We start from the raw sequence: 15156 nt of genomic DNA, 5'->3' as shown, positions 1-15156 counted from the left end.
ACTAAAATATAAAGCCACTGCCCGGCAGTGCATTTCCCACCATCATCGTCATTTAACCAGTTAAAAGAGCTAAAACTAAGCATTTGTATTACTTTACTTACAACCCTAGAGACTTGAGTGTTTAAATTTTCGTGTGTCCTGGTATTATCAATAAAAATCTAAGAGATTTGAAACTCAATTGTCACATATTTTACATCACATTTATAAATGGTCTGTAAGGAAAACTTGGCGATTTTACTGCCAATTATTCTCTATTTTACAGGACTTTGGTTCATGTCAGATATAAATAAAATGTCAAAGCTGGTCAAAGGCAGCGTTAACATAAGTATCCTGATCTACGGATCACCAAAGCCCATCCCTACATTAACAAAATATTGTGTACACACATTGATAATTTTGTATTGGACAAACTTTTTTTTAATGAACCCTTCGTCATATCATGATTTCAAAACTTCCAACATCGACTTCAATCAAATGCTTTGAATCTCTAAATGCAAATGTTTGTGCCAAACGCATATGTGATACCAAACAGACTTAAACTTGTACAGGGAAGATAAAACTCAAGGATTCTGGTAAAAATGTTTTGAGCGGGAAATACAAATGTATAAGATTTTCGGTAGGAACGTAAAAAAAATTAAAATAAAATATTGCTGGTAAATACAAATAAAAGATTTGCAGTCGGAACGAATTTATAGGGTCGGTCGGTAAAGGGCAAACAAACAATATTTTAATTTAAGCCTAATGATTTTAATGTATAACAAAATCCTTGCAACAAGAGAATTTGTTTTAGCAGCATGTGAACCTAAAGACTAGTATAAATATTATGGAATAGTTATTTTCCTGAAATATGATGCATGCCAATTTAACAATGTTATAGAATGTATTTATATTTTTCAGTCACTGGAAGATCTCTGTAGTCATTATGATCTAACAGTGAGGACCTCAACCAATGACATAGTCCAATTTATATATGGGGGAGATGGCCTTGACCCTGTTCACATGGAAGGAAAGGACCAACCTATGGATTTCAGAAGAGTATTAGATCATATCAGGGTACTTGCCAATTTTTTATATGACTGCAACAATTTTATATTGGTATATATTCCGGATAATAACTTTAGTATAAGTAATTAAAAGTGAATAACATTTCAACACAATGTTTATAACCACAAAAGGAAGGTTTGGATTGATTTTGGGGGTTATGGTCCCATCAGTTTGGGAATTAGGGGCCCAAAGGGGCCCAAAACATACATTTATTTAGTTTCATGACAATAAGTTGTGGATACCTATTTCAATTACTTCAAAATTGTACCACAATGTTCATACCATTAAGTAGAAGGTTGGGGATTTATTTTAAGGGTGAGGGGGCAAAAAGTCTAGAAATTAAGGGCCAAAAAGGGGCCAATAACAAGCATTTTTGAAGTTTCGGGACAATAACTTATGTTTAACTGTATGGATCTCTCTGACATTGTACCACAAGGTTCCATATAATGAAGGGAATGCTTGGTGTCAGTTTTGGGTTAATATCCCAGAAGATTTAAGAATAAGGGGCCAAAAAAGGGCCAAAAAGAAGCATTTTTCTAGTTTACAGACAATAACTTGTGTTTAAAGTGTATGGATCTCTCTGAAATTATACAACAAGGTTTCTTACTACAAAGGAAAGGCTAGAATTGAGTTTTGGGGTTCTTGCTCCAAGGGGGTTTCAATAAGTAAGGGGCCAAAAAGGGACCCAAATAAGCAATTTAGACAATTTAAAAGCAGTGAAAGGGAGGTCAACTATTCCAATTGTTTTTAAAGAATACATGTACTGTTATATATATGTTTGATTACTTGATTACCTCCCTTACACTGCTTGAAAATTATGTTAAAGGAAGTGATAATTGTCTTTAGATGTGTAGCTGTAAATTTATTTTTAGAAGTTACTGTAAATTAATATTAATTTTAACAATGACTGTAAGTTATTTTATATTTTAATACTTTGTGATGTATTTAAATGAGTGGTTATTTTGCCAACTTAATTAGAAATTTGAATTGAGATTATTTTTGGAATAAGGGATTGGGGGAGGTGAAAAAAAATGGGGAGGGTGGGGGTTAAAATTTTCTCATTTCAGATTTTCGAAATTAAAAAGAATTTTTCTTTAAATATTTTTTTTTTGAGGGGATTTATATTCAACAGCATAGTGTATTGCTCAAAAGCAAAAAAAAAAATTGAGTTCATTAGACCACATTCATTCTGAGTCAGAAACCTTTGCTGTGTCAACTCTTTAATCACAATCCAAATTCAGAGCTGTATCAAGCTTGAATGTTGTGTCCATACTTGCCCCAAATGTTCAGGGTTCAACCTCTGCGGTCGTATAAAGCTGCGCCCTGCAGAGCATCTGGTTACAATTTTTGTTAGAAAATTTTAGGTTATCAATGACAAATTCATTAATTGAAAAAAAATATACAACATTCTATTTTAATTAAGTTATTATTTTAACTGTGTATGATTTTATTCCATCAAAATCTTAATAATTTAAACTATACAATGCAGTTTTTTCATACTAGCATGAATAGTTACATGTTGCAAATGAAAGAGGGGTGGTGAGAAGAAATCTAAGTGGCAATCAAATAAACAATAACATAGCAAAAAGAACAAAAAATACACAGACTGCTTAAGATATAGTAAGGCACCCTACAATAACAGGGGGAAACTCAATTGATCCTGAAAGAGTAAGCTATTCCTGTTTCACTAGTGGCACACCTTTTGTTTGCTCATGACTAGTAAAAATATGGTGATAAGTTTGTGGCTAAGACAAGATGAACATAGTTGTGGTCATCTGTGAAATATTAATTCTAAATAATGCATACAAAGAAAAAAATATAAACAGAACAAAGAAAAAAGGTTTACTTACTGAACATTAAAATATTGTAGGTTGAAAGACTGCATTGGTGTTCAAAGTAAATGAAATTTGTTTTTCATTTTATTACTTTAAATGACATTTGATTTTCAGACATGTGATAGCACTGAAGTAAGAATGACTAATAGTGAACATCCAGCACTGTTTATTGCTTTGATATCACTGTGTGATAAATACTCATTCTAATTATTTTTTACAGATTAAAGGTTTTGAAATTGTCATTTTCAAACTAAACTTTTAAAAAGCAAAGTAGTTGCCTCCTAAAAACTTTATGGAATAATTACTGATTACAGTAGAGAAAAACTTTAAACAATTTAATTTAATTACTATGAAAATAAAGTGTTTATGTACAGTTTTATGTCTTCTTGCCTGTTTAAAATGATTTGGTGATGGATTCAGAATCTTTTAAATACTTCTTTTGGCTGGTTTGAGAAAATAACTGTATTGATTGACAAAATCATTGTATTAAAAAAATGGTTAAATAAATTACACCACTGTAGTTCCAATATTAAAAAAAAACGTTTGTCATATGTATTCAATTGAAAATTCATGCATTTATAACTGTTACAATATCTATATAACCTATTTATTTTAAATGACACCTTTAATCATATAGTACATGTAAAGATATACATAACAAAGATGATTGATTTATGTGATTGCTTGTTTATGTCTGTGAAAAATTAGTCACTAAGGACCTTTCCTTAGTACACATTTCCTTGGGTAATTTTCTTCATTTTCACATTTACAGGTTTTGTGCATGCAGCTCCTAAGCAAACTAATTCAAAGTAAAAATATTATCAACCAACCATTTACACGTGCAATTCGAACAAATAAAAAAGTTAAATACACTATAAGTTTATAAAGATCTTGAATATTTATATGCTCTACAATTTTAACATATCTTAGTATTCTGCATCTCATGCTTATAAATGTTTACTTCCCTATTGCAGGCCAATACACACAGTGAAGTTCAACAGGAGCCATCATTGAGTGGTCCACAGCTGATCCACTTTGTTGAAGAAGTTTTAAATGAAGAAAGATTTCAGGATTGTACTGAGGACTTTAAAGCAGATCTAAGGTATTGATTATTGAATCTGTTTCAGTTATCATGTGCCTATGCAAACAGATATAAATAGATCTGAGTCATGTTTGTACATAGAGATATAAAACAGTTCTGAACCACATATGTAAACAAATATAAAAATCAAATCTGAGCCACACATGTAGACTGTGCGAGGGCTGTAAAGCCAGTCAAGGTTGTTAAACCCTTCCATCATCATATGTCAACAAAGATATAAATCAGATCTAAACCAAATATGTAACCAAAGATAAAAATCAGATCTGAGCCACATATGTAAAGATATAAATGGCATCTTAGGTACCTATATAAATAATGATATGAAACATATATGAGCTACATATACTGTGGATTCATTTATTTTCGTGGGTACCAATTTTCGTGGTTTGAGGAAAACTTACATATTCGTGGATATTTAATTTCGTGGTTTTGGCAAAGTCTACACCTATTCCGTTGGAAAACTTATAATTCGTTGCACATTTGAATTCGTGGTTCTCCTGTACCCACGAAATCCACGAAAATTGGTATCCAACGAATATTAATGAATCCACAGTAAACAGAGATATAAATCAGATCTTCAGTACCTATATGTAAACAAGGTTATAAGTTGGATCTGAGCTACCAATGTAAACTATGATATAACTCTGAGAAAGATAACTTAGCTAATTATGTAATATCTCAGGTCCTTACCTAAACAAATAAATAAATCAAATATAAGGTACTTACTAAACAAAACAATATACAGGGAAAGGATAGCTCTATTCCAAAATGCATAGAACAGTTTTATTTCGCATTTATGAATGGTGAATAGAAAATTTAACCAATTTCATCAAATTTTCCTACAGCAATAGGTACCACAAATGTATGACTTTATACATGTACTCAGGTGTAATTAAAATTGTTAACTTTTTGAGAATTTATTTTTTTAGAAAATTCACAGAGACAGTTGCTGAAAAAATCACCAAATTAAGACAGAAATATAAAGGTTCTGATAAAAGAATGAAAGCTGGAAAAGGTAGGCTCATATTTTATAGTCTTATTGATTTATTACTTAAATTGTCTGAGCTATGGAAGAAATATTCCACAGAACTAGCTGAAAGTCACATTAAAAAGTGACCATAGAAAGTTCAGATTTATTTATTCACTGAATTCTATGATTTTAAATTTTCAAATGAAAAAAACCGTTACGTTTATTTACAGTACATTCCTTTTTATTTTGCTGCGATACAGAAAATTAAAAAGAAATCATTGATTATGAATTAACTAATACTATACTATGCATTGCAAAGTGAGTGTTGTTACATTTAATACTGTTAATCAGAAATGACTATGAATGTGTGCATTTCTTAAATTGAATAGTCAAAAGTTGATTGACATGCAAAGTTAATGCTACTCAGATAATAATATGTGAAAATATGCATGATGAGAAAAATGTTTGAAAAATACATCTGAAAATAAACAAAAGAATTTTTATTTCCTGCCAAATAATAAACGTAATTCTGACCTATGATAAAACACATCATTGTCACAGATGTTAGATTTGATTTATCTATGGGCATTTTTCTTCTATATATAAGTGGCAGCCCCATGATAATCGATTTTCAAAAGCATAAGTACGGTGTTACTCCAAACTTTACTTAAAGCCAGGATTTTGTTAAGTTTGAAGTGTTTCAGTGCAATATTGACACAACGTTCCATTTAAGCTTGTAACTAAAATCAAACTGATATCATAATCAACCATGTGTGTTTAGTTTTAGTTTTGAATCAACTAGAAAGAATCACCAACAGTCAGATGGACAAATTCTTATATTGCTGTAAAGACAAAAGAATGAGATCACAAATTGAACCAGGTTGGATTTTTCATATATTCAATTGTTTGTTTATTTAAAAAATGCTTTGATGCTCACAATTTTTTTACATTTTAATTCTTAAACTTAGTTTGGAAAGTATTATGCTATAACTTTAAGAAATTATAAATAGAATTACTACTGATATTCACAAATGGATTCAGAATTGCCAATAATCTATGTGTCGCAGAACTATCTGTACAATCATATACCTATTTCTCTTTCAGGAACAGCTGTAGGAGCTATAGCAGCTCAGAGTATTGGTGAACCAGGTACACAGATGACGCTCAAAACCTTCCATTTTGCAGGAGTTGCCTCTATGAGTATCCTTTTTTAGGTTAATTAGTTTTCACAGAAGTGATTTTTGTTTTAATTTTTATTCCCCATTTATGGGCATAATGTTTTCTGGTCTGTGCATCCGTTTTTTTGTTTGTTTGTTCGTTCATCCATCTGTCCGTCTGTCTGTCCTGCTTCAGGTTAAAGCTTTTGGTTGAGGTAGTTTTTGATGAAGTTGAAGTCCAATCAACTTGAAACTTAGTAAACATGTTCCCTATGATATGATCTTTCTAATTTTAATGCAAAATTAGAGATTTTATCCCATTTTCATGGTCCATTGAACATAGAAAATATTAGTGTGGATTGGGCATCCATGTACTTCGAGACACATTCTTGTTTACATATAAAAAAGAAGATGTGGTATGATTGCCTATGATAGTTTACAAAGAAAAGCAAAAGTTTTCCAACATCTCTTGTAAATTTTGAACTATCTTTGTCTTTAGTGATCAAATTAACAACGACATGAAAGATTCCTTTGAGTTCCAGCTGGAATCTCTCTTTGTTTATACTGATCCTTAACCTATATAGATATAACACAGGGTGTGCCTAGGATCAAAGAAATAATCAATGCAGCCAAGGCTATTAGTACCCCTATCATTACAGCTCAGTTAGAAGTAGATAATGATCCTGAGTATGGTAGGATGGTTAAAGGAAGAATTGAAAAGACATGCTTAGGGGAGGTAATTCTGTAAAAAATGTTTACATTAACTTACATTTAAGTTTCTTAATTAGATCCTGCAAATAAGTTTTTTTTTGGAGTTTACAAGAATCACCCTGTTCATCTGTATGTCTGTCCATATGTCTCATATGAGCAACTACTAATTAGCAGGAAGACAGATATAGAACACTACCTAATGATATGGATAAAAGAATATTATCCTTGTCCCACATGATATAGGGGAGTTATAGAATGTACTTCAAAAATGAAATATGTGTTAATAGTCTCTTGCAAGGTGTTTCACTTACAGATTTCGTTTATGATGGATGAAATGTGAACTCTCAGGACAATATATTATACAAAGTGATTAGTACTTAAGATGTACTATATTAACTTTGAAAATGTTAAATTCAATATAAGATTAATACAAGAGTTCTGTATAAATCAGGTACAGAAATGTATAAAAAGAAGCTATCAGTTAAGGAGAAACAAAAACAAAAGTAATGAAGGTAATTGCAGAATAAAATGTTCCAGTAAATGATCAAACTTATTTCCCATAATTTTTATGGTTTGTTAAGGTGAATTTATATTAAAAATGGTAATTTTTCCAGGTTACTGAATATTTTGAAGAAGTATTTTTACCTGATGATTGCTTCATTCTGATAAAGCTTGACATGGCAAGGATATCTTTACACAAGGTAAGGTTTCAGACATTCCAATATAATCTGATGTAGATATCAGTAATACAAAGCTATATTCAAACATTTAAGGAGGAAAGTATATAAAAAAAAGTACAAAGAAGAAAACAAGAGAAATTCGATATAACAAGGAAGAATTGAAAAACTGTTCACAGTGCTTAACAACATCTTTGGTTATGCTGGGATACCTATGTAGCAGTTCCTACAAATTATGCTTAATTTTGAAGTTTAGGGTCACATACAACAACATTAATTATACCCCCTCTTTGAATTATAACCCTGGTTTAAAGTGGGGGTATACTGTTTTTACCTCTGTCTGTCCATCCATTTGTCCTTCCATCCGTTCGTCCATCCTTTAAATATTTTGTGTCACATCTTTCTCAGTAACTACATCATAAGGACTTCTGAAATTTGCTTTCAGGGTTTATATTAATCAGCTATACAGTGTGATGAGTATTAAGATTCATCCCTCAACAACTTTCTGTTTACAGAACACTTGTATCATTTACACATGATAGCAAAATTGAAAATTTTCCTCCCATTTTTCTCAGGAACTGCAATACAAGAGTTTCTGAACTCTTGTTTCAGGGATAATATTTGAAGCTACACCATTAAATGTGTTTTCAGATTCATCACTTTACAACTTCCTGTTTACTGAAATATTTGAGTGGGGATGTCATCAGTGAGCAGTAGTTCACACTTTCACTTGTTTGCCAAACTTAAAATTCATAAGTCTTATATATACTCATTAATTTTAGCTGATGTTTGTATCTAATCTTTTTCACAGTTGGAGGTTAATGCTGGTAGTATTAAAGAATCAATATGTGTTTCCAAGTTAAAAGTGAAAGCACAGGTATGTAAATAACTTTCTGAATATATAAATGTCAAAAACAGTACTCTATTTATGTTGCTTGATTACTTATTTATATACATTACAATGAAAATGGATAATATAAAGTTGCTATTATTATTTTAATGAAGATTTTATTGTATTTTCTAGAAGGAAAAGGTAAGAAAAAGCTCTTTTTTGGAATTGATATTTAAAAATCACAAATTATTATACTTTGGATTCATTTATTTTTGTTGGTATCAATTTTTGGTTACTTGATCAAAACTTGCATTTTGTGGATATTAAATTTATAATAGTTGTTTAGACAATCCCTGCTTACAAGCATATAGAAACATTTTAATCCGTTGAACAACAAAACCCATGAACATTGATATGCAATGAATAATAATGAATCCACAATGGTCTACCAAATTGCATCCTTTTAAAAAGTGTTTATAAATACATTTTTTTAAACAAAACTATTTTTCAGCATGTAAAAATCCAAAGTGAGGCAGTAATCACAGTGCATCCACAAGAATCCTCTAAAAGTTCAATGTATTATATTCTACAATTCCTTAAAAAAGAATTACCCAAAGTCATGATTAAGGTGAGACTACGTTAGTGGTTTTAGTAGAAGAAAAATCCATTTAAATAATTAAACTTATATATGTTGTTGTTACCCATTTCATTCTACTACAGTAAGGCCACACTTAACTTGTTTTTCAAAACTCACAATTATTTTTAAAATTATTTTGTTCTTAATTTATTTTAGCCTGACTGGACATCACAAAAGTTCCGGTAAAATTTTGACGTCATGATAGAAAATATATGACGCCACAATTGAAAAGTGATTGTTGTATGACGTCAAAACTTGAAGCAGAACAGATTTTTACATAGCAATATAAAGGTGTATTGGTCATGTCACAGATTTTTGTAAAATTGTTTTTACAATTCTAGCTTGTTGAACTATAACTAATAATGGAGATTTAATGTTATTAAGACAAATTTAAGAATGATTTTCGTAGATTGTATGTGCTTTCCATTCAAATAGTCACCTATTTTGAAAGAATTCAGTCAGTAATATTTCAGAGTGTAAAAGAGATAAATGGATTATTTTTTCAAGTTCAACGAGCTAAAGAAGTATGCAAAATTTCACCAAAATCTGTTATATATAGCCCATTTACTGTAACTTGACCTTCAACATAGTTTTACATTTTAACATAAACTTTAAACGAAGGAAATATAACATATTCAACAGTGCAACAGTGACTGACATCGATGACATGACGTCGTACAGATTAAAAATGTGATACAAAGTAAAGGTGTGATAAAACCTTTGCAACAGTGATTGATGATACCTTACAATGGCCATTGACCGTATTACACATTTAATTTATTAGTATTTACTACTTTTTAAGTATATGATAAAAAGATTATTTAAATGTAGGGTATACCATCAGTGACCAGAGCTGTCATACATATAGATGAGAAGAATGAAGAACTGTATAAATTATTAGTGGAGGGTAATAACTTACAGGCAGTCATTGCTACTCCTGGTAAGTGTTAGTATATAATTTATTGGCAGTGTGGTCAATTTTGTATAGTAACATGTCAGAAAATTTCATATTTTGTAATTGATATAGGTTGATAAATTAAAGAAAATTTTAGATAAAAAGCCTGTAAAATCATATTGAAAATGTTGACACATTTTAAAAACCTGCTGTACATTACCTTCAAATCTGGTGAAAAGTTAACAAATTTATATTAAACTATGTCTCTTGTAAAAATTGATATTTGTAATCATCACAATACAAAAAATAATTTCAATGAAAAAAGATTAAAGTTAACAAAGATGCTACAGTGAATTATATATAGATATCATAGTACAATCTATATTTTAACATTGAAAGTATAAGGAAATTTATCATCCTTAACACTTATGTGTGCTGAATGCTGACACCACAATAAACTTCAAACATTCCATCAATTAATGTGATAAATGTGTGCATTACAGGAATTAAAGGAACACATGTGACATCAAACAATACATTTGAAGTAGAGAAATGTCTGGGTATAGAGGCAGCTAGGAGTACTATCATTGAAGAGATCAATTACACTATGGTCAACCATGGCATGAGTATTGACATACGACATGTGATGTTACTGGCAGACCTGATGACCTTTAAGGTAAAGTTTGTCATATGACATTGGTGTGTATGTTAACCATGGCATGAGTATTGACATACGACATGTGATGTTACTGACAGACCTGATGACCTTTAAGGTAAAATTTGTCATATGACATTGGTGTGTATGTTAACCATGGCATGAGTATTGACATACGACATGTGATGTTACTGACAGACCTGATGACCTTTAAGGTAAAGTTTGTCATATGACATTGGTGTGTATGTTAACCATGGCATGAGTATTGACATACGACATGTGATGTTACTGGCAGACCTGATGACCTTTAAGGTAAAGTTTGTCATATGACATTGGTGTGTATGTTAACCATGGCATGAGTATTGACATACGACATGTGATGTTACTGGCAGACCTGATGACCTTTAAGGTAAAGTTTGTCATATGACATTGGTGTGTATGTTAACCATGGCATGAGTATTGACATACGACATGTGATGTTACTGGCAGACCTGATGACCTTTAAGGTAAAGTTTGTCATATGACATTGGTGTGTATGTTAACCATGGCATGAGTATTGACATACGACATGTGATGTTACTGGCAGACCTGATGACCTTTAAGGTAAAGTTTGTCATATGACATTGGTGTGTATGGTAACCATGGCATGAGTATTGGCATACGACATGTGATGTTACTGGCAGACCTGATGACCTTTAAGGTAAAATTTGTCATATGACATTGGTGTGTATGTTAACCATGGCATGATTATTGACATACGACATGTCATGTTACTGGCAGACCTGATTACCTTTAAGGTAAAATTTGTCATATGACATTGGTGTGTATGTTAACCATGGCATGAGTATTGACATACGACATGTGATGTTACTGGCAGACCTGATGACCTTTAAGGTAAAGTTTGTCATATGACATTGGTGTGCATGTGATGCCATAGCTAATTCCCATCAAGCTGAAGTCTGAAGCTTAAATTTTGTGTTATTTTAACTTATAAGAAAAGAACTGAGGAATTATATGGACTTTTTTAAGCAAATTAGTTACTGAATTTCTTAAATTTGCTCTGTAATAAGATTTTAGCATGCCAAGAGGATTTTAAGTAAAATTATCATTACAGAAATAATATTGATTACACTAACATCTCATAACAAATATTGTTTTTCTGTTTCCATAGCTAATTCATTTGGGAAATGAACAAATTTTGAAAAGAAAAAAATGACTAATTTAAACTCATTGTGGAATTCATTTAGGGTGAAGTTTTAGGAATAACCAGGTTTGGATTGGCCAAGATGAAAGAAAGTGTACTTATGTTAGCATCAGTAAGTATCAATAGATAAAGCTTTATTTATGTGTTTTTACAACACAAGGGTAGAGCAGATGAGAGGGTGCCTTATATCTATTCATTTTGAGTAGGGCTGTTTTATCAATTTTATCATGTTGTGGATGGGATTTTTTTCTAATGCTGATGACCAGTGTACCAAGCTCACTTTAGTTTTGATTTTTAAAACAAATATGTAAATAAGTTGACAAATACATGTAATCATTACATTACATAACCTAATAAGGCATTATATATGGAAATAAGACGAAATTTGAAGAAGCTAGTGAAAATCTTTAAGATATAAACACAACGGGAAATGAATAATTGAATATAAGATGTATTATTTTTTTTCTAATTTAATTTGATATCACCAGTAGATGTAAAATTTTATTTACACCTTTCAGTTTGAGAAGACAGCTGATCATTTATTTGAAGCTGCTTATCATGGCCAGAAAGACACAATAAATGGTAAGACATAATTATATTGTCACTTGTGTTCTGATTTCCATTTTATGTAATTGGTCTTATGATAAATATAGATTCTACCACTGCATCAAATGTAATACTATATATTTGATGTAGAATCTGTTTCTCTGATGAATTTTAGACAATATGCAGACAAACTTAATTCTTCTTTTCTAATTGTATGCAAAAAGATGTGTTCTTTCTATGTAACGTCATCAGGCTTTTCCACAGTTTTTTTGATGACGTCACAATAGGAAATTCAGAAGAACACAAGAAAATTTTAAGCCATCATTGAATTTTGCCCAATGAAGAACAGGGATCAAATGTATCATACATTGATTAAAAAAATCAACAACAAAAAAATCTTAAAAAAAAACAGGTCATCAGAAGGATAAATCAGTTTAGAAAAAGGGAAAACATGATATAAAGTTTCTGAACTGTAAATGCTTGATAGAAACTGTTTAATCTGAGAATTTACAAAATTTGTCAATTAAAAAAAATAAAATAAAAATCTTCCTAGAATATAACTCTTTCCAGGATGTCTCAAGAAATTAGTTTAATTGAATACTTAATTGTTATGTTCTCTTATTTCAGGTGTAAGTGAGTGCATAATCATGGGAATACCAATGGGAATAGGAACAGGACTATTCAAGTTACTTCATAAATATCCTTTCAGTTATTCTATGATAATAAACCTCGTGTTTTGGTTAAGGTATAATTCCTTCATGTCATGCTCTATGCTCATTTTAACATGGCTAGGTATTATATTTGTTGATATATGGTCAAATATAATGCCTACCCATGTTAAAATGAGTATAGTAGAGCATGACACAAAGGAATTATTTTGATTCTAATAGGCAAATACAGTATTTTTACAGGTCAAAGTGTACGAAAATTCCCTAAATAGTTGGGGTAGTTGTTTTCGTTTCATCCCCATTTTCATATTTAATAAGTTTAAAAACTAAAAGCAGGCTTAATATATGTTGTTTGATAAACAATGTATATTAAAAGTTTATGTAAGCTGCTGAAATGTATATATTTTATTAGAATAGCGATAAAAATAACAAGAATATCAACAGTTAATTTGTGTGCACGTGTCAAACATATTTTGTGCTAATTAGAACATGGCCTTGTTTATAAAGCATAATAAGGATGTCATTTTAGAATACTGAATAAAATATATAAATTATCTCAACATATTTTGAGTACTTGTAGCTGAAATTTTAAAAGCATCCCCCTTTCATATAGGCTTGTGAATTTCATGACCAATAAATATATTTCATGGCAAAATTATAACCCTTTCATAGTTCTTATAGGGAGAGACCTTCCCTTGTGATCACACTTCTTAACTACACATGCAATATTTCAATTATACAATGAGTTTTTTTTTATTATTTGACTTTTTTTTTTATAGAAATTGATTGTTTGGATCTGGAAACAGCCAGACTTTGATGTGAAAATTTCCTAACATTGCATCTTTATTTGCTTTATTGAAAATTTTAACTATGAAAAAACTATTTGCAACTGATGTTTAGTTTGTTCTTAAGGATGTACTTAGGGATGACATCAAAAGATTGATGTAGGATAAAAAAAACTTTAATCAAATAGTTTGGGGGTGGATGGTTCAACATTGCTGCAAGTTTTGTTAATCCAAAATCGATTTTACATATATCCCTATTGGTCAATCAATTTTTCCCGAATTAAGTTAAGAGTGGGGGGGGGGGGGGGTTAGTGAAAAAACTATGTGAATTAAGTTTTTTATCCTTCATTGAACTTTTGATGTCGTCCCTTAGGTGAGATTTTGGAATAAGTGTCTTTAGATTTGAGACCCAAATAATACCAATGCAAATATAAGGTAAAAGTCTGAGTCAGCCTTTTCCCGCCATATTTTATAAATTAAATATCTCAAAAAGGAGCTCCATGACCTGTCAATATTTTTAGCTTATTTTGATCCTTAACTCAAACTCTTCCAGCTTAAAGTATCAATTTTGAATTCCTGATTTATTTAATTTTACCTTAAATCACCTAAGTACATCCTTAAGTTGTACTGTTGGCCACTGTTCTAGATAAGGATACGTTTGAGCTCTCACTAACATGTTTAGACCAACATTTTTTATGCGCATGTCCTAAATCAGAAGCCGGTAATTCAGTGGTGGTTGTTGGTTCCTGTCTTTCAATTTTTATGAGGGTAAATTGTTTTCATGTCAGTGCCTTTTATTTCTGACAATACAGTATAGGTGTTTCTTTGTTGAAGGCCATATGGTGGCCTATATTTGCGTATATACTGTTATTTGAACTTGATGATAATTATATCACGTCTGTATATCTATTCCTAAGTCGTATCAGAATTTTCTTTAACAAGTATTACAGTAGAAAAGGATGCACAGTTACAGAGAAGACTTTTAGTATTTGATGATCCATCTTTTCACATCTTCAGCTGATGACAGATACCAGAAAGATTCAGTATTCTATGGAAGATATTTAATACAATCAGCAATGAAGATTAATCATATACTAGTTTTTGGTTACTAAATGCTTGTACTGAACTGTTTTGTAATGGACAATGATCCACATTACTGATTGACTGTAAATTATCACAAAGTATAGAGGATAGCTGACAGTTATGGGTTGTTTGATATGATAAACCTTATATGAAAGACTAAATACGTACTAATAAACATTATCTGAAAAAACTTATTATTTTTATAGAATTTCCAAACTAAGCTGAAAACAAGAAGAATAATTTTCATTCTGTGTTATTTAACCTAAAGGTTGAAAAGTATGTTTCACACACACAAAAAATCAGATTAAATAATTTTCAAAGGTCATTTGTCTTTTATTTGGCATCTTGTCACAGC

General features: G+C 30.7%; 1 protein-coding gene across 1 annotated transcript in view; it reads left to right on the top strand.

Moving 5' to 3' along the window:
* Positions 1 to 14878, top strand: part of LOC139488877 (DNA-directed RNA polymerase III subunit RPC1-like) — an 81635-nt gene extending 66757 nt beyond the window's left edge. Inside the window, exons 23-37 of the mRNA XM_071274829.1 lie at positions 898 to 1053; positions 3854 to 3981; positions 4911 to 4996; positions 5733 to 5831; positions 6056 to 6151; positions 6693 to 6844; positions 7434 to 7520; positions 8308 to 8373; positions 8840 to 8956; positions 9797 to 9905; positions 10364 to 10536; positions 11763 to 11831; positions 12238 to 12301; positions 12893 to 12963; positions 14668 to 14878. Of these exons, the coding sequence (XP_071130930.1) occupies positions 898 to 1053; positions 3854 to 3981; positions 4911 to 4996; positions 5733 to 5831; positions 6056 to 6151; positions 6693 to 6844; positions 7434 to 7520; positions 8308 to 8373; positions 8840 to 8956; positions 9797 to 9905; positions 10364 to 10536; positions 11763 to 11831; positions 12238 to 12301; positions 12893 to 12963; positions 14668 to 14739 (1545 nt within the window). The 3' untranslated portion in view covers positions 14740 to 14878. The remainder of the gene's footprint in view (positions 1 to 897; positions 1054 to 3853; positions 3982 to 4910; positions 4997 to 5732; positions 5832 to 6055; positions 6152 to 6692; positions 6845 to 7433; positions 7521 to 8307; positions 8374 to 8839; positions 8957 to 9796; positions 9906 to 10363; positions 10537 to 11762; positions 11832 to 12237; positions 12302 to 12892; positions 12964 to 14667) is intronic.
* Positions 14879 to 15156: the final 278 nt, after the last annotated feature.

The sequence above is a fragment of the Mytilus edulis genome, chromosome 9 (assembly GCF_963676685.1).
Source record: "Mytilus edulis chromosome 9, xbMytEdul2.2, whole genome shotgun sequence".
Taxonomy (NCBI): Eukaryota; Metazoa; Mollusca; class Bivalvia; order Mytilida; family Mytilidae; genus Mytilus; species Mytilus edulis.
The sequence above is the reverse complement of the archived record's forward strand: the minus strand, read 5'-3'. Positions and strand labels throughout refer to the sequence as shown.